Source organism: Polypterus senegalus, chromosome 2 (genome assembly GCF_016835505.1).
Source record: "Polypterus senegalus isolate Bchr_013 chromosome 2, ASM1683550v1, whole genome shotgun sequence".
Taxonomy (NCBI): Eukaryota; Metazoa; Chordata; class Cladistia; order Polypteriformes; family Polypteridae; genus Polypterus; species Polypterus senegalus.
In genome coordinates, this window is record NC_053155.1 from 2,388,534 (window position 1) to 2,407,772 (window position 19,239).

The 19,239-nt window shown below is 39.3% G+C and overlaps 1 protein-coding gene across 3 annotated transcripts in view; it reads left to right on the forward strand.

Moving 5' to 3' along the window:
• The window catches only part of LOC120521464 (butyrophilin-like protein 2), a 113,724-nt gene that overhangs the window by 75,634 nt on the left and 18,851 nt on the right, over nucleotides 1–19,239 (forward strand). For 2 of the 3 annotated variants that reach the window (XM_039743064.1, XM_039743067.1), the window contains exons 6-10: nucleotides 2,893–2,964; nucleotides 3,371–3,718; nucleotides 5,138–5,419; nucleotides 9,803–9,907; nucleotides 9,993–10,019. In XM_039743064.1, coding sequence (XP_039598998.1) covers nucleotides 2,893–2,964; nucleotides 3,371–3,718; nucleotides 5,138–5,419; nucleotides 9,803–9,907; nucleotides 9,993–10,019 — 834 coding nt within the window. Of the gene's footprint in view, nucleotides 1–2,892; nucleotides 2,965–3,370; nucleotides 3,719–5,137; nucleotides 5,420–9,802; nucleotides 9,908–9,992; nucleotides 10,020–10,392; nucleotides 11,014–19,239 lie in introns of those variants that run through there. The other variant, XM_039743068.1, reaches the window with a different exon arrangement.

Genomic DNA, 19,239 nt, shown 5'->3' on the forward strand with positions numbered 1-19,239 from the left:
CGGGTTTCAAGATCTGACTTATATGTGAGTATATCCAGTAACATTACCAGTATCCATTAGTTTATTAAGAATTAATTCTGTCCTGCTCAGAGTGATTATGGTCTCCAGTTCTAATACCATTACTCTAATGACTCTAATGACATTACTGTGGTGCTTAGTTGTAAATGTCACACCAAAATAACAAGAGCAAATTCTAATGAGAAATTTAATAACAAGAGTCTGAGACCAACTCTGGAGCGCAGGGCTGTGCTGGTGTTCTAACGTGTTACATGAAGACAGATTCTTCTTGTGAGTGGCTGTCTGTGACAGACAAGTATGTGAAAGGAGAGCACCAGAATAAGTCCAGTCTTCAATGTTGAAATACATCTCTGAGGACCACAGACAAGTAAATGAAGTCTGGTCTTGAGCAGCAAAGTAACAAAAACAGCATGGCCCTCAAAAAGACCTGCAAAAAGCAGACCAGAAATGTGACTGGCCAACCCCAATACAGACCTGACACAGGCAGCCGAACTCTAGATGACTGGGATGCTTCAAACCAGACTAGTTCTTAAAAAATAGAACAAGCTTCCATCCATCCATCCATTATCCAACCCGCTATATTCTAACTACAGGGTCACGGGGGTCTGCCGGAGCCAATCCCAGCCAAAAGAGAGTGCAAGGCAGGAAACAAACTCCAGGCAGGGCGCCAGCCCACTGCAGGGCAGAGAACAAGCTTTTAGAATTAAAAAAAAAATAGCAAAGAATCTCCAAAATCTCAAAGTATGTCCCTCCAGAGGAAGAACTGGCAGCGGGATGTCCAAAATAATCTTTATAAAATGAAAAACTCATTCACAAAAATCAGAAAACATGGCAAAATGCTCAAATGAGCAAAAAAGAGGCAAAAGGAGATGCCAAGAAAGCAATCCAAAAACAAACAAATCCAAATATAAAATACTAAATAAAAATTAAATTCCTAAGACAGAAGCAAAAAGAGTAAAAAAAAAAAAAAAAAAAAGATAGTGATAGAAAAAGCTACACTCACACCAACACTCCACTAAAGCACATTCAATGAACAGCGAGGGACTGCATAAGCCTTTATAGGGTGGGGACGGTCAGAAATAATCATATATAATAATTCATGCTGAAAAATGAACAAAAAAGGCAAAGAAAAAGAACATAAACATAAGCCAAGAAAGGAACCTGGCCAAAAAAGGACATGGCCCCCTTCTCAAGGAGTGGCTTCCAGATACCCTAAACTACATCCAAAAAAGTTTGTATTTTCTTTGGACCCACCAGATTGGAAAACTTTGGCCTGGCAGGGCAGATGAAGTGAGAAGTCTCTAGCCCAATGAGGATGATTTGATAACAGGCAGGCCACCACATGGTGACGTAAAGGGGAATACAAAACAAGGTAAGAGGTCAGGTTTGGTCCTCTTGGATTTCAGACCTCTTTGATGGAGTGGTGCCCACATGGAAGCTCTTAAAAGAAGCCCCAGATTCAGGCAGCAGAGCAGGTACCACCTGAGGATGCACAGGCAGCACAGCAGTCCCTCCTGAGAACGTGGCAAAAGACAACCTAGTGTACCATCCTGGGACCGTAGAGAACAACTCACAAGCACTGCATCCACGGGGTGCAAGAGATTTAGGCAATCAAAACTTAGGGTCCAGGCTACAAGGTCAGCAATCAATAAAGTACTTGATGAAACCAAAGGCAAAAGTTTCTTGGTGACAGCAGATTGTGTGGAAGTGGGTGACACAATGCAGGCAACAGAAAAATGGGTTCAAATGAGACAGAAGAACAGACTGGAAATGGAGGATCAAATAATTCAACAGCATAGAAGTTAATGAAGCAGTCGGCTCAGAAGAAAAGTAGGAGTGGGTGGTTTAACTGAAGTGTTGACCCAGAAAACATCTGGTGGTTCTACAGCAGAAACAGCAAGCCCAGGTGTAGTTACTGTGCACAATTCAGCTAAAAACGCAGGACTAGGAGGGATAACCGAGGAGGTCTTAGAGTCAGATGACTAGCCATTTAAATTTAGAAATAGAAGCAGCAGATTAACTCAGTTCAGCCCTGGGCGAGTATCTATCCACAGGGTACTGGATATTATTTACATGTATTTAGAATAAATCAGTTAAATCATAAAAATAATCATCACCTCCTTCAAATGTAGAATCGTGACCAAAAACAATAAAGCCTTCAGCAGTTTCTCTCCAGTTTCTTGTAAATGGTGATAATCATGGATACGAGTTGTAGACAGTCCCATATCTTTCAGAGCCACACTCCTTCCATGTCATCCAGGGACTTCTTCATAAATCATAGTTCTGGCTGTGCAGAGCTTCAACTAAGAGGACTTTTTTTTTGCTTTATAGTGGCGGCTACCACAAAAGAACAAAAATGGATGAGGCCTTCAAAAAGACCCTCAAAAAACAGTACATCAGTATTGTTAAAAATAACAAAACAATAACACATTATTATCTCAGTGGCAAATGAACAGAACAATATTAACAGAAATGACCACACTAAATAATTGAAAACAAAAAATCAACATAAAGGACAAGAAAAAGGAACATAAACATAAGCCAAAGAGGGAACCCAAAACAGAACACAAATGGCCTGCTGGTCTTTCTTTTAAGCCTGTGAGCAAACACCAGAAGAGAACCTGCCTGACAACAGAGTGTGGTGTTTATAACAATGAGACCACATCATGGTGTTCAGCCTCAGGTGTCGGTGATGATGTCCACTTTGTAAGAAACTCAGATCTAATATGCTGTGAAATCCCAACATTCCACTTGTGGACTCACAAATATAAATGCACATGAAGAGCAGCTCCATGACTCCATCCTGTGTGCTTTATAAGAGTGCCTGCTTTATTTGTGATGATGTTTTCTTACCAAGGTTTCATTGTTTTTTAGCCATGAAGGTCCAGAATGGATGGAGCTGCTCTGTGTTCTTCCTACTCTACATGACACACGTCACCTGGACACGTATGTGTTTGTATGATTTGTGATTCTGTTTTAGCTCAAAAGTTTTGTTGCCTTTAAATAGAATTGATTTCCATTTGTATCTCAGAAGACTTTTCTTGTACCTCACAAAGTTGTTCTTCTTTTGGTGGCTCCACTTCAACTCTTTCCCTATCCTGATCTTCATCTACTGAACAGAGAAATTGAGTGTCAGGCAATTTAATGTTGAGGCTGAAGTTCAGAACTGTCAGTAGGGCAGACAAATTAAACATTTACTCTGTTTAAAATTTGGGAAATCTGTAAGAGGACAGCAGAGCATTTAGTCTTCATGTAAACCCTAGAGAGCCGTGTCAATTGACTTAAATTTGCTTGTTGTCATTAACTGACTCCATCCTGACACTCACTGTGGATGTTTGTGGTTCCTTTTCAGAGAACTTTGACATCATTGGACCTTCTACTGACATGTTTGCTCTTCTTGGTGAAGATGTCACCCTACCTGCCTCACTCTCACCACCTCTCAATGCTCAGCCATTTGAAGTGATGTGGGTTCAAAAAGACTTGCAGTCTCTGGTACTTTTATACCAGAACTTCCAAATTAGAAATGAATATCAGCTCCCGGCCTTTAAGGGGAGGACTGCACTTTTCCCAGAAGAACTCATGAGCGGAAATGTGTCTCTGAGACTCCAGGATGTCCATGTCTCTGATGGTGGTCTCTACAGATGTTTAGTGGCCTCTGGACAATGGAATGAGGAGACTCACATCACTCTGAATGTTGAAGGTATTTCTAAATTTCCTTTTTCTTTTTGCGGTGTCCCCCATCCCTCTAATGATTGTAATGTGTCCCAGTGATGTGGCCCTTGTGTGCAGAGGCCATTTCATGTTTGTGTTTTTGTCAACACAGACACTTGGATGATCTTATCCACTGAAGTCCATGATAAAGTTTCATGTCCTGTAAACCATCTGAGTCCTTGTCAAATATCTTAATGACCAAACCCACTGATTTTCTCTTTCTTATCCTAAACCCAACTGTGCTCCTTTTCGTCTGCCAACATGAATGTAACTGTAAAGGGTGATTATTAAAACAGACTGCACCCTCATCTTCTCAGTCTTGGGTCAGTTTATAGCGTTTGATGCCGATTTATTTCACTACAGCCTGGCAATGTGTTTTCAGTCAAACCCATCCTGTACAGTCCTATGGATTGTACTGAGAGTTGGGGGCTATGAGAAATGATAAATGATGATGCTCTAAAATAGACAGAATTGATTTGTTTAAAATTATGTGAAGAAAATGGCACAGTGGATCCCAACTGTTACTTTAAAATAAACTCTTCAACAAGAACACAGGGAAACAGTTACAGGCACAAAATGTCAAATTTCATACACCATTTGAAGAACTACAAACACACACAGAGTAAGTGACCAAGTAGTATGCTGGACAGTTGGACTTTACTGATCTTAAAACTTCAACCTGATTTTATTTCACAGAGTCTCAGTGAAAAGCATTGGTGGGGGTGAATGGCCTGTTGTCATCACAGTTATTCCAATGTTGCAATGTTCTTTATTTTACGCACTGCAGCACCATTAACGGCTCTTACAACCACAAAGGTGCTTTACAAATCAAAAATATGATTACTGTTAAATAATAAATACATAAAGGGAGTAACAGAATATAAAACAGAGGAAATACACAAAAATGAGCAGCAATGACAGAGACAACGAGAAGTTTTAATGTCATTCTGGCAGATTTAATATAAAAGAAGCTGTAAAAATCCATCAGTAACACTACAAAACAAGAGGACAAAGGAACAAGACCACCACAGTGACTATGAGAGGCAGTCCAAACACTCAGTCATCTCATTCCATGGACTTCCGCCCATATTTCTCACCGAGGTCACTTAGTCTCCCCTCTAAAGAGAGAACTGCCTGAATGGCTTTTCATTGGTTGGATTGTGGGTGTGGTAAATTCAAATAGGCATAGGAATTAATCCAAATGTGACCTTCAACCCTGGATGACCCTCACCATTTCAAACATTGCAGGTGTCCTCCTGTTACACGTTTTAATTGTGAGCAACAAAATAGACATAATAATAAGTGTGAGTTTATTAAAAAAAAAATGACTGCTAGAAATTGTATTCTTAATACAAATGGCTTTCTGTCCCTCAATACGTCGCTCATTTTCTCTTTCTTTTGCCTTCAGTCGTGGGCACTCAGCCTTCCATTTCCATCAGCACTGCAGAGGACCAGCAGACCAGACTGGAGTGCAGCTCTGAGAAGTGGAGCTCTCGACCTGAAGTCACCTGGAGAGACATGAACGGCATAGATGTGACCTCACAGTCCACCTTAACAGTACAACGGGATGATGAGGGTCTCCTCAGGGTGAGCAGCGTCATCCCCATCAAGTGGGAGTTCAACGTGTTCTCCTGTCTGATGAGAAGTAACACAACCAGACCAGCCTATCTGTCCAAAATGGGGGTCTACGGTGAGTACTCAGAGGTCAGAGACTTACCATGTCATTGACATCTCATCCTCTCTTAATACAGTATAAGACCTTCATGAATGCTGCTCACTTTTATTGTAACTTACATTAAAATACAAAGAGTAGAAGGTTAGTCAGGCTTAATTTGGCATAAAAACTGAAAACCAATAAAATAATTGAGAAAACATGAAAAAAAAGAAATCTATTTAGAGAAATATGAGAAAAGCTGAAAAAAAAATCTGACCAAAGTAAATACTTAGCCATGATGATAACATCACACTATACATGAGGTGGACATCACTGGGTGGACTTGTAATGACAATGGGAAGAAAGTTCAGTAAGTGAATGGAAGGACCTGATGGAGACTGCAGTGAGAAGTGGAGGACACACTGCAGTATGATGGTGTGAGTAGTGAATCACTAGGGGGCAGTAGCTACATCATGTGACAATGTAGCTTAACATGAACGCACTGTCACTCTTAGCCCTTTTAATGAGTCACATTAAGATCAGGAGTGCAAAGCTCTGGGAGTTCAAGGAGGTCACTGGTGTTTTTAGAAAGATGGCACAAAGAGTTATTATTGGCCAAAAGAGATGCAAGGAGTAAAAGTGTCCTGTGCTATTTATTTATGAAGAGATGAGAGGGGGAATCACTGCTACCTCTAATTAGGGGGCAGTAGGAGTCTGATGTTTGTGATTCACCTCTCTGAACTCCTCACTCCTTAATTTCTATCACAAGTTTATTTTCCTGTCCTTTTGGAGTTTGGATTACTTCCTGTTAAGATTCCTGACTTGAGCACCATGAGGTGGCACAAATGACAATACTGTCTATGTATACGGTCCATAGTGTGTGTGTGTCTGTGTGTGTGTTATGTAGTTTGTAAAGTCTTTGATTTGTTACACTGAGTCTGCACTCAATGAAGAGCACAAATTGAAATTAATTAAGTGCCCATCTGAGAGTCAGTCTTTACACTGTGATTGTTATTTTTCTGTACTCTTTATCATTTCAGAAAGCATTTTGTTTTGCTTTTTATCTCAAATGTTAAAATTTAAAAAATAAGGAGACTACAGTGTCAGGCATGTTTGATGTGTCATTCTAACTCGGCAATTTCTGGTTTGCTGAACTTTTTAAGGAGGTTGCTCACCTGCATTGTAGGAAAGAATTGAAGGAAGCTACCCAGGTGTCCTCTAGAGTGATAGTGTGCACCTCTAAGGTGGTGTGAGACACCAGGCCACAGAGATGAAGAGTGCACATTCACGAGGAGCATCAACCTCAGAGCTGGAGGTGTCCATCCATTTTCAGTACATTGCAAAGCTGGACAGGAACTCTGACACCTCTAAGGTGATTGGCAGGACTAAGGAGGCCCAGCAGCTCAACTCAAAACCAACCACTAGAAAAAAGGTTGGATTTGTAGGAGGATGACAACTGTTAGGGAGAGTGGAACACACATTTGCTCCACTGACAGGAATCTTTTTTGTAAGCATGTTGCCTTCAAATTGTACTGCTGATGGACATCCTCAAGCATGTGGATGGGCTTCAGGCCAGAGTAGTGAGAGGACAAAGTCATATCTGTCCAAGTGGGAACAAAGGATACAGACAATGTCAGGCGGATGCTGACTGTGTAAGATATGAAAAATGTACATCTGTCAAAAGTAAATGTAAATTTGTTAAGGTGATCTTACATGAAGTTCTTGCACAAGGTCAGGTAAGACTGAGGTGATCTGAAGGTTTATCATCAAATCTTGGCTTCTGGCCTTTTGAAACATCTGATATCTGTGCCACAGGGTGGGTTACTGGTGAATCGAAGAAGCACCAATCTATTGAAAAGTCTACTCTTTATAAATTATTTCTTTCTGCTCTCTGTATTCTGAATTGTCCTGTAACCCCATCAGTGAATGGACAGTGCCAGTTTATTTGGTAGAGGGCTGCATGGCTGTGGTCTGGTGATTATCACTTTACTCTCTCAGCTCCTCTTCTTTGCCCAGTTGGATCTCTGCATAGCTGTGTCCTCCATGGCCACCCTGGCCACAAACTGTTAAGGTGACCATGTTTAATTCACTGGGCTGAGGGAAATGAGTTTGTCAGGTAGGCGTCATTGGGTGGGTTTGAGTGGTTTTTTATAAACCCGTTAGGAGTTGCCATAGTGGATCACCTTTTTCCATATTACTCTCACTGCACCATTTGGAGTAGTTATATCACTGTGTTGAGTGCAGCTGATCGGGATAGAGAATTATCAGTATACAGCATCAAGCACACGCTGCCTCAGCCATGCTGCCTATTGGGCTGCTCTCATACTACAAACGCTTTAGATACTTTCCTGTAAGGACCTCACGGATCAGAAATAGTTTCATCCTAAGAGCTCTAAACGCACTCAATCAGTCCATCAAGTGCTCCTTGTAGAACTATTTGTACTTATAAGTGCAATTATCTCACTGTAAACTTACAGTTATAATGTTGCACAACCTTCGCCATTTTATAAAGCGTGTACTTACATATGATGACGATATCATTTTTAAGATGAAATGCAGCAAAATATGTTTTTTACATTATACAGATAAAATGCTAAGATCATTTAAATAATCTATATTGTTAATAATTAAACATGTGAGGACACGTTGCCGCAGCACTAGCGATGAACTGGCGGTCCGTTAACAGCTTGTTCCTGGTTCATGCTGTATTCTTGCTGGGGCTGGCATGACACTGGAAGGATAGATGGATAGAATAATTAAACATGTACTATGAAGATATTTCAATATTTCTTAAAAGTTTTGAAGAATTGGCATTCTAAGCTTACAGATGGCTTAACGTCTATTACAGAGCTGATTGTGTGGCGATTGGGTAATTGGAGGAAGAAAAGTAAGGACAGGAATTGGAGGTTTAGTATGTTTGAAAGAGACAGTACTGCTGAAGTAAATTATTTCTTCGAAGGTTGCGCACGGCTCAACAAGCATCTTGTGGGAGGCAGGAACAATCTTTGGACTGGGTGCCAGCTCACCATTATCACTGTGCCACCATGTTCCAATGTTTAATACATGCTTTAACTCCTATCATCATGAAAATATCAAGTATACATCTTAAAATTTAAATTATTCAGAGAGCTGTAATATCATGAATGTAATGGATAAAAAGCACGTAGTGATTCACACACATAGAAGATCAAATACAAAACAAAGCATTTAATGTGCTACTTTAGTTACGATGGGATTTGAGGAACTAGTAAATTCAATGATTTTAAGATGAAGTTTATGATGTTCTACTTTAATGACAAAATAAACTACATGATTAAAGTGGAAATTTCAAGATTAAAGTGTGTCCCGGTTTTATTTCTTTCCTCTGTACCCTAATAAGCTTTCTTATGACACTCAGACGATGGGCAATGACTCTCCTTTCATGGTAACTTTGATATCTGACAACTTCTTTTTTATTTCGGGCACTTTGCAACTTTGTGAACTTGAGCTTTTGAGTTTCTCTGACACTCTATGTCACTCGATCAACTTCCTTTTGTTGTTTATACCACTGTTTAAACCAACAAATAGTACGTTTTTCTTTGCCTCCATTTGGTATTCGCTGAAATTCTTCTATTTTCCCCGATAATTTTGCCTTTTCCTTTCACAGAACGCTGAGCTTAATGGCTATTTATATTGATTTGCATATTCAAAGAGGCATAAATCTAGGAGGAGTTTGGGGAGTGGCAGGAGGTGCATGCACATGCGGTACTTTCATACTGACTGGGATTTATGGAGCGGAAAAACGTGGAAGTTGGCGTAGACATCAATTTAAACATCTGGATTTTTTTGTGCATACGCACGTTTCCACTTTTATCCGTACGCCATGTTATAGTGTGAATACTTTGCATGGTGTTATGCATAAGGCCCCAGGTGATTTCCACTCAAGAGTGACTGACAGATCTTTCCACAAATCATTATTCTTGTTTGGTTGTGCATTTCTTTCCTGTACTTTTCTGTACTCCTCATATTTGGCTCCTCTTTTAATTTTCTACCTCTTGCACACCAAGGCCACCATACATGGCACTCTGGTTCACAAGTGGGCAGCATTAGGTGTATTGAAGCCTAACTGGGCGTGTGGTCATCACCAGTCAGTGTGTAACATTATCTTTGAGCTGTCCCCCATGACAGCTTAGTTTTTATTAAAGATTTTAACAATCCTGGTGTTTCTGAAGCTCATAACCTCTCATTTCACAGTCACCTGACACTCCATTTGTGTTCTGATTGTTGTTTTTTCTCAAAGTTTTCCATTGGACAGTGCCCAGGTATCTGTCATTAAGCTCACTAATCCTGAATGCCTTCTCTCTGTTTTCAGGCCTAAGACGTTCCCTCTTGTTGTGTTTTTCAGACTAATAGATTTGTATTCTTTTAATCTTTTTACAGCTTTCTCCCCAAAAGTCTCTGGCTGGTCGGTGGTTTTCTGGTTATTGATGGCTCTTTGTGTCACAGCGTCTGTGCTGCTCATATTGAAATGGCGAAGAATGAGAGGTGAGTCCAGAAGCTGCTAAATAAAGATGATCCCAGTTGTTCTTTAGGCCCATTTTTACAATATTCCTTCATTTCTTCTTTCTAGATAAAAAAGCAACATACAAGACCAAAGGTAAGATGAAATCCAGCAATTTTCAGAATTCCACTGACGTTTATTAGTCTAATTGTAAGTAAGTGTGCCGGGCATGGTCTATTTTATTTTCTATTTTATTTTATATGGAGGACCACCTAAGACTTGTTTTCTTGTTGTATGGCTGTCTGCATTGGCTGGTGATTGAGTGTTGGGTTTCAATGATTATCTTCAGGTCATGTTCTTGTATCTGCTGAGGTTGTTTTTAATTGGAGATTATTCTGTTATTGTGGTTTTTTTTTAAGCATTAAAATTACTGAATGAACACCATCATACTCACTTTCACCACACCATGAGTCGTCACTAAGTCACTTTCTGTATTGCATTCAGCACTTTATGTTCTTCCATACTTAAGGAGACCAAAGAGAAGATGAAACTCAACAAGTGAAGACAATCTGACAGAAGTCACTCCTCTGTGATCTCTGCTTAAAGTCATCAAAGGAACGGCTGAACCTTCGCAATCACTGCAGGCCCTTTGCATATCTTTTTTTTCTTTATTTATTATTTATTTTAATGGCTAACACACAGACAAACACTTCATTTTAAAATGATGACATCCACACAATGCTGGGCTGCAATGGCTGCACAAATGATGCTACCCAACTGAAGCTCCACAGCACAAATAAAACACACAAATAAAGCTGTGGTGTGACTCCGAGTGCCATTGCATCTCCATGGTGTGCCCATGTCACACGTCACTAGAGCTGCACACTGGCCTGTTGTTAAATTGAGTCCCACAGGTCCTCTGACTCCTGTCATCTGCTGCAGTTTTCAAATGAATTCTCCAAATAAACAAACAATTCAAAGTAATATAAAGTCTGATCAGGGAGGATTTTAACTGAAGTGAACTGGACAGACACAGCGACAGGTTAGGCTGCTGTTTCCTCCAAGGGGTTTGAAGAAGAGAAGAACATCAAGGCGGCTGCTGCTTTGGACTGCTTGTTTGTGGTGTTTTGGTACACAAAGACATTTGGGCTATCAAGATTTTATTTAAGGTTAACTTGCCGAAATATAAGATTCACCATGTAGGCTTTTGTCTTTGACATTAACTCATCTTTTTTTGTTTCTGGCTGACATGTAAACAGCATTCTGTGCAGTAAGGCCAAGTTGATGATGAAAACACGTGTGTATGAAACACTCATGACAAAGTCTTTATACAGTAACATCTAGACTCCAGAATTAAATGAGCAGAAACAAACTCTGCCTGGTTATACTTTGTTGGGCTTTGTATTCACAAGCTTTATCTACACTCAGGTACCCAAGTTCAATCAGGGTTAGATTAAAGAAAGAGGATTACCAGAAGTTTACGGAGAGTGAGTAGCGGACTTCCAGTGTGAGGCTGAGATGAGTTAGCAGAGATGGTGATATATGAGGCAAACGGGGAATATTAAGAAACCAAATATCAAATGGGCAATTAGAAACATTCATCCAAAATGCATAAATTGGAGAGTGGCCCCAAAATTTATGGAGGGGCATTTAAAGGGCAAAGGAAGCAGATGGGATGGGCAACCAAATGCATAACATAAAGTTTCTGAGGTGTGAGGTAAAGGTGATGTAAAAATTTAAATTGTGTTTGCTGATAACTGAGCTTAGGAGGATGCTGAGATGTTGTTATTGATATCCTTACAATTCTGGGGATAAGATTGGTAGATTCACTGGAGTATTTAACAGCTCCATGTTGGTTAAAGGTTAAACAGCCACTGATATAACTCTAGGTCTGCCAGAGACCCCTCGCCCTCAGATTTATCACAAGTCAAAGTGAAGGGCCTAATTGATGTGGAGAATCATCAGAATAAAAATGTTCTTTTTGAATGAAGTCAGATGTTCATTTTCCTTTTTCTAAGACATATTATTTTACATTTTAGGTCATTCTAGTATAACAGAAATTGCAGTACAGATTGTTGTCATTGTGTGGTTGTATTTCATAGACTGAATGTTTTGGTAAATCATTATCATTCATACATATATTTTTCACTTAGAATAAAAGTGTGTTTTTTCCAGTGAACTCTTTATCACATCATACTAAATTAGATAACTTTTCATTCATAATATCAAAAGTGTTTAATTATCTGGGGATCACTATCAGAAGTTAATATGAAGATCTCTTCCAACACAATTTTGAAAGCACCATAAAATCAAGCAAGATGTTAACAGAAGGTTCACCCTCCATCTCACCTTAGCAGGAAGAATTAATGCAATTAAAATGAACATCCCCTCTAAACTGCTGTATATATTCCAGAATATCTCAATATATGCAAACAAATCATTCTTTAAGAAATTAGACTCATTTACAACAACATTAATCTGGAATTCAAAATGGCCACACATTCAAGAGCAACTGTACAAAGATCTAAAGCAGAAGGTGGCATGGCAATATACAGTACATCTGACTTTCAATTTTACTACAGTAGGAATTTTGATGATTAATAATCAATAAGGAGGATGGCATGGTAAAAAAAGACATTTTAATCTGGTTAATTAATTATCACTTCTGCCTTTGGCAATATGGGTAATTAATACAATAACTTAGTAAGGCTCCTACTTTATTTACCTTACCATTCACTGTTTTAGGTGGGGATCTCCGGCTTTTAGACATATATCATGGTAACTCAAGCCCATTCATTTTAAGGAACAGAATAATGCAATTTTTTAATGAACACAAAGATAATAAAAGTAAGATAACTGCATATATACCTATGTTGCCTTATAAGAATGGACACAGACAAACATCTAACATATAAAGAGGCTGGCTACTTATTGGTAATGGGAGTTCTACTTTACATTGGCATAGATGACTAGTTCTAAAAGATCAAGTCTTTATGGATGATGTCCAATGTGTTGAGCTGTTGCTTTGTTGTTACTCCAAGTTCAAGTAGGTGATGCTTCACGTTTTGGAATGCACTTTTTCTCTTTCCTTGTCAGAACTATGCTACTATTTCCTCAGCTTGTCTTCTGCTGCCAGACCCTTTGCTTCTGCAAGTTAGGGAAAAGCCTTTTTCTTTCTGGCCCAAGAGTTTAGATGCTGAAGTCCCCTTCTTGAAGTGATGGCTGCTTCTCAGCATTCAGACTGTCTCACTAATTAGCTTGGCAAACTGGTTCTCAGCTCTCAGATTCAGAAAGACAAGAGAATTTCACCTTTCAGCTCCTCACAGAGAGGGTGGCACATAACTTTTTAGATTTCAGAGACCAGGTTTCAGAAGGTCATTTTGCATATTTCCTCATTCCTGAGAGAATCCTCTGGGAGATCAGTGGGTGTCCAGGAAATATCCCAGAGTGGGAGAGACATTTAAAGGATGGATTAACCTTCTTCGGAATGGATTAAAGTCAATTACAGTTACAAAATCAGTGCCTTCTAATAGGTGGGTTCTCTGTCCATCTTAGTTGTCATCCTTTGAATCATAGGTCTTTGTCCTTGCTTGAGTCCATTTAACACCTTCAGGCTCAAGATGTCTGCTGGGGGGCCTCTAGAAAAAAGCCAGGTCACTCAGATTTACACCTTCATTATCAGATGAACTCCAGGCAGATCCTGATACGAGCTGGAATTTAACATTAAAATTACCAAAACCTTACGCAAAAACTGGTAATACCGGCCCACCTTAAATCCCTTTGCACCTCTCCTTCAGTGTCTTTTGTCTTGTAAATGTAACGATAAGCAGAAAGAAGCAAGCAGCCTGCTATCACATCCCCCTACCGCCGCAGAACGGACACAAATTTTGTTTTTATTCTCTCAGTCACAATCAGGATACAACACCCCCCAGGGATCTGACGCTGTTAGTTTTTATCTGAAACTGGGAGTAACTGTAGATGTGAGTGGTGTTTTGAGACAATGGAACTGGAAATTCTCTGATCTGGTGGGATAAAAGCTGACGCACAAACGCTGGTGAATCTGTCTTCTTCCTATCTCACTGTCACTTGATTTGTTTTATTCATTTTTATTGAGTGTTGAGGCATGCAGATGGATATGAATAATATGCATAATGTTGCATCAGTGCCACAATGTTTTCTGAAATGTACTATACAGGTCATAAAATGAGTTATTCCAAATATCATATATACCTCCATCCATCCATCCATTATCCAACCCACTATATCCTAACTACAGGGTCACGGGGTTCTGCTGAAGCAAATCCCAGCCAACACAGGGCATAAGGCAGGAAACAAACCCCGGGCAGGGTGCCAGCCCATCGGAGTCATATATACCTATGTCTCTGTTTTTTGGCAGAGCGGCTTTGACATCATGGACCATAAGGTACATACTAATTCAGCGTGAGCAAGAACACTCGATAAAACTGAATAAAAAAAAAAAATTAGGTGACACTGAGATACAAAGTTAAAATATGGAGCCACAGCCTCGTGTTGTGGTTCCAAATGACGGAATCATCCCCCTGCTGCCACCTTTCTAAGGTGCAGCCTGTTGAGATCTCATTATGTTACTAATATAATAAAGCTTATTTATCATTTCACAACACTATAACACATGTAAATCACCAAATTATTATTCTATTCAATGATATGGCAAGCAGTAAATTTTGCAAAGGAAGTCATGTTGTGGAGACATCTTCAGAAAGGCAGTCAGAATTTAGGAGTTTATTGTACAGCATAGAAAACAATTATAGAGCACTTAAAGTCTGTCTCAGTTCATGAAGTAAGCCCCGAGTGTCCAGAGAGCCCCAAATATATTAAAATTCTTATCACAAAATGCACCCTTTCTAGACTAGTTTGCCAACATCTACTGTATAGAGTTTCCCATGATGTTGTCCCCACTCAGTGGTGCGTACACACAAAAATGTTGCATACTTCCATTTCCACTCTCAAATCGCGATGTATAAAACCCAAACTTGACGTAAAGCCACGCACATTTTCATGGTAGCTAAAACCCTTGGCTACACAAGTTCTCCGCTCGGTTTTGCAAACTGCCGGCACCCAGTGTGAAAGCAGTGCTTTTGTTCAAGTGTGGTTTCCCTTTATTTTTGATCCACATCCCTGACAGGGTTTGATCATATACACTGAAATTAACAGCATTTTGTTTATTAGTTTGATGCATCTGATTGCAATTAACCTGTAACAACATAATGGTCCATGGAATGGTCAAACTATTCCAAATACCATAGCTGCTTTAGTGTTGTTACTCTCACTGCACCTCCTTCTTCTTTCAGCTGCTCCCGTTAGGGGCTGCCACAGCGGATCATCTTTTTCCATATTACTCTTACTGCACCACTTGGAGTATTTATATCACTGTATCTGAGTGTGGAATCACAGCTCTACAGAAGCTGAGAAAGAGAATTATCGGTATACAGCATCAAGCACACACTGCCTCACCATGCTGTTTATTTGAACTTCTCCCATACAGCTTTAGAGCCTTTCCTGTGCTGACCTCGCAGTTTCATCCCAAGAACTCTAAACACACTCAATCAGTCCATCAAGTGCTCCTTGTAGAACTGTTTGTACTTATAAGTATAATCACCTCACTGTAAACTTGTGATAATTATAATATTGCACAATCTGAGCCATTTTATAAAGCACGTATTTACATATGATGATGATATTATTTTTTAAGACAAAATGCAGCAAAATATGTTTATTATATTATACAGATAAAATCATTTAAATAATCTATATTGTTAATAATTAAACATGTGAGGACACTGTGTCACAGCACTAGCGAGGAGCTGGCGCCCAGTTCAGGGATTGTTCCTGCCTCGCGCTGTATTCTTGCTGGGGCTGGCACGACACTGGAAAGATAGATGGATAGAATAATTAAACTTGTACTATGAAAAAATATTTCAATGTTCCTTAAAAGTTTTGAAGAATCGGCGTTATAAGCTTACAGATGGCTTAACGTCTATTACAGAGTTGATTGTGTGGCAATTGCGTATTTGGAGAAAGAAAAGGAACGACAGGAATTGGAGGTTAGTACGTTTGAAAGAGACAGTACTGCTGCAATAAATGATTTCATCAAAGGTCATGCACGGCGCAGCAAACATCTTGCAGGAGGTAGGAACAATCTCTGGACAGGGTGTCAGCTCGTCACTATCACTGAGCCACCGTGTTCCTGTGTTTAAGAACATCCTTTAACTCCTATCATCATGAAAATGATATCACCTTTTAATTATTCACGGAGCTGTAATATCACAAATATCATGGATTCTGTGTCCTGTCAGAGGAAGAGAATAATAATAATAATAATACATTTTATTTAATAGGCACCTTTCTTATCACTCAAGGTCACCTTACAATAGAGTTAAACAACAATTAATAAAATAAAAACAAGAAAATGATAAATCACAAAGCAGTAATTAGTGAACAAACAAATATGACAGGCAGTAACAGTGTAGAACTCACAATTGATATGCCAGCTTGAAAAGAAAAGATTTGAGGGTAGTTTGAAACTGTGCTATTGAATCAAGCTGACAAATACGAGAGGGAAGAGAATTCCAGAGTTGAGGAGCACTATGAGAGACGCTCGAGCTCCCATTGAACTGAGTTTGACATGTGGTACAGAAAGTAGAGCTGCAGATGAAGGTCTGAGTAGGCAAGAAGGAGTGTAAATCTTGAGGAGATCAGTGAGGTAGGGAGGAGCAAGGTTGTGGAGAGGTTTAAATGTTAAGAGCAGTATTTGGTATTGTATTCTGTAGTTAACAGGGAGCAAGTGAAGTTGAGAGAGAATAGGTGTAGTATGTTCAGTGGATTTAGAACAGCAGGTTATTATCCTAGCAGCAGAGTTTTGAATAAGCTGTAAGTGATGAATAAGTTTTTGTGGAATGCCAGATAGAATAGCATTACAATAATCTATACGTGAGGTGACTCGGGCATTAACCAGTACTTTAGTATTGTGCTGAGTAAGAACAAGGCGAAGTCTAGAAATGTTTTGGAGATGGTAGAAGGCAGTCCGAGAAATGGTACTTATATGGGAAGAAAAAGAGAGAGTACTGTCAAGAATAACGCCCAGGCTCTTAACTTAGGAAGAAATATATGTGTTAATATTGTTAATTAAAAGAGAAAAATGGTTAACCTTAGCAAGTGTAGATTTAGAGCCGATGAGGAGCACCTCAATTTTATTGCTGTTCAGTTGGAGGAAATTATGAGTCATCCATGTCTTTATGTTTTGGAGACAAGCCATAACAGTATCTGGAGGGAAAACAGAAGTGGATTTAGTGGACAGATAGAGCTGTGTGTCATCAGCATAGCAATGAAACTTAATGCCATGGTGCTGGAAGATATTACCTATTGGGAAGATATAAATGAGAAAAAGAAGCAGCCCAAAACAGAACCCTGCGGAACTCCCTGAGTAACGACTGTGTTCTCAGCCCTTAATTTGAATAAATTGCTTCCTAACAGTGAGGTAGGAAGAAAACCACTGGAGGACAAGGCCACAGACTCCAAGACTAGCTAGACGGTTCAAAAGTATTTGGTGAGATATGGTGTCAAATGCAGAACTGAGGTCAAGAAGCACAAGAACTGATAAAAGTCCTATATTAGCTGCCCGGAGAAGATCATTTGTGATTTTGACCAGGGCAGTTTCTGTGCTGTGTTTAGGGTGAAACCCAGATTGAAACTGTTCAAAAAGGTTATTTTTTGAAAGGTGGGACTGGAGTTGGGAGGCAACTATCTTTTCAAGAATTTTGGATATAAATGGATCATTTAAAATAGGCCGATAATTGTTAAGGATATTTGGGTCTAAACCAGGTTTTTTCAGATTTAGAGTAATTCAGGCCATTTTTAGTGAGAGGGGGACCGTGCCTGTAGTAAGGGAAGAGTTGACTATAGTAGTTATCATGGGGGTAATATGAGACAGACAAGACTTAACAAAGCTTGTGGTGATAGTGGAGAGGATGTCATTTTCTGCAGGAATAGAGGAGGCAAGTTGCTGGTGGATTTTTTAAATTTTTGAGTTGAAGAAATCCAAAAAAGTGCAGCAGTATTTAACAGAGAGGTTATAGTGAGCGGCACTTTCTGGTGGTGTAATTAGCCTTTTCATTGTAGAAAAAAGAGCTCTAGTATTATTCCCTCCTGTATTCAATCAATCAATCAATCAATCAATCAACATTTATTTATATAGCACATATTCATACAAAAAAATGTAGCTCAAAGTGCTTTACAAAATGAATAGAAAAATAGAAGACACAATAAAAAATAAACATAAGTCAACATTAATTAACATAGAATAAGAGTAAGGTCCGATGGCCAGGGTGGACAGAAAAAAAAAACTCCAAAGGCTGGAGAAAAAAATAAAATCTGTAGGGGTTCCAGACCAACAGACCGCCCAGTCCAGTCTCCTCTGAGCAATCTACCTAACATAAGTCAAACAGTCCTCTTTGTATTTAGGGTTCTCATGGAAGGACTTGATGATGATGGTCACGTAGACTTCTGGCTTTCAGTCCATCAATGTTGGAGCATCATGATGCTTTGAGTAGGTGGTGGTGGCGCAGGCCGCCACCACAAAGAAACCGGAAAAAGAAACAGAAGAGAGAGTAGGGGTCAGTACGGATTTTAGAGCCACTATGAATAGTTATTATGAAGAATTGAACATACAGAGTATCAGGATTAAGTTAAAGTGAAGTTAGGAGAAAGCCATGTTAAAGTAAATAATTATTGATAATTGATAAGTATTGATAATGTTAGAATAATATACAGATTGGGCAGCAGAGAGAGCATTTTTGTATTTCAACATATGATCTGAGTACATTTCTTTGTGTACAACAAGACCCGTCTTTTTAGCTAGATGCTCCAACTGTCAGCCTGAGGCTTTGAGCTGACGGAGTTCAGATGTAAACCAGGGAGCAGTGCGAATAAATGAGACAGTCCGTGTTTTTAAGGGAGCTAGTGTATCAAAGGCAGAGTACAGAGCAGCATTGTAATGGTCTACTAATTCCGATGGTGTGGTAGCGGAAGGAGAAACAGACTGGGATTGCAATAAATGTATAAGGGTCTCTGGGTTTACATGCTTGACATTAAGAACTGAAATTACACGCAGAACTTTGATTTACTGAGAGGTAAGCTAACATCAAATGTGATCATTCTGTGATCTGCGATAGGTAATTCAGTGGAAATAAGATTGTGAAGTGTGATACCAGAGCAGAAAATTAAGTCTAAAATATGACCCTTGTTATGAGTCGGAAAGTTGACATATTGAATTAAATTAAAACAGTCAAGAATTTCATTAAAATCATTTGTCAGTGCATCAGTTGGCACGTCAACATGT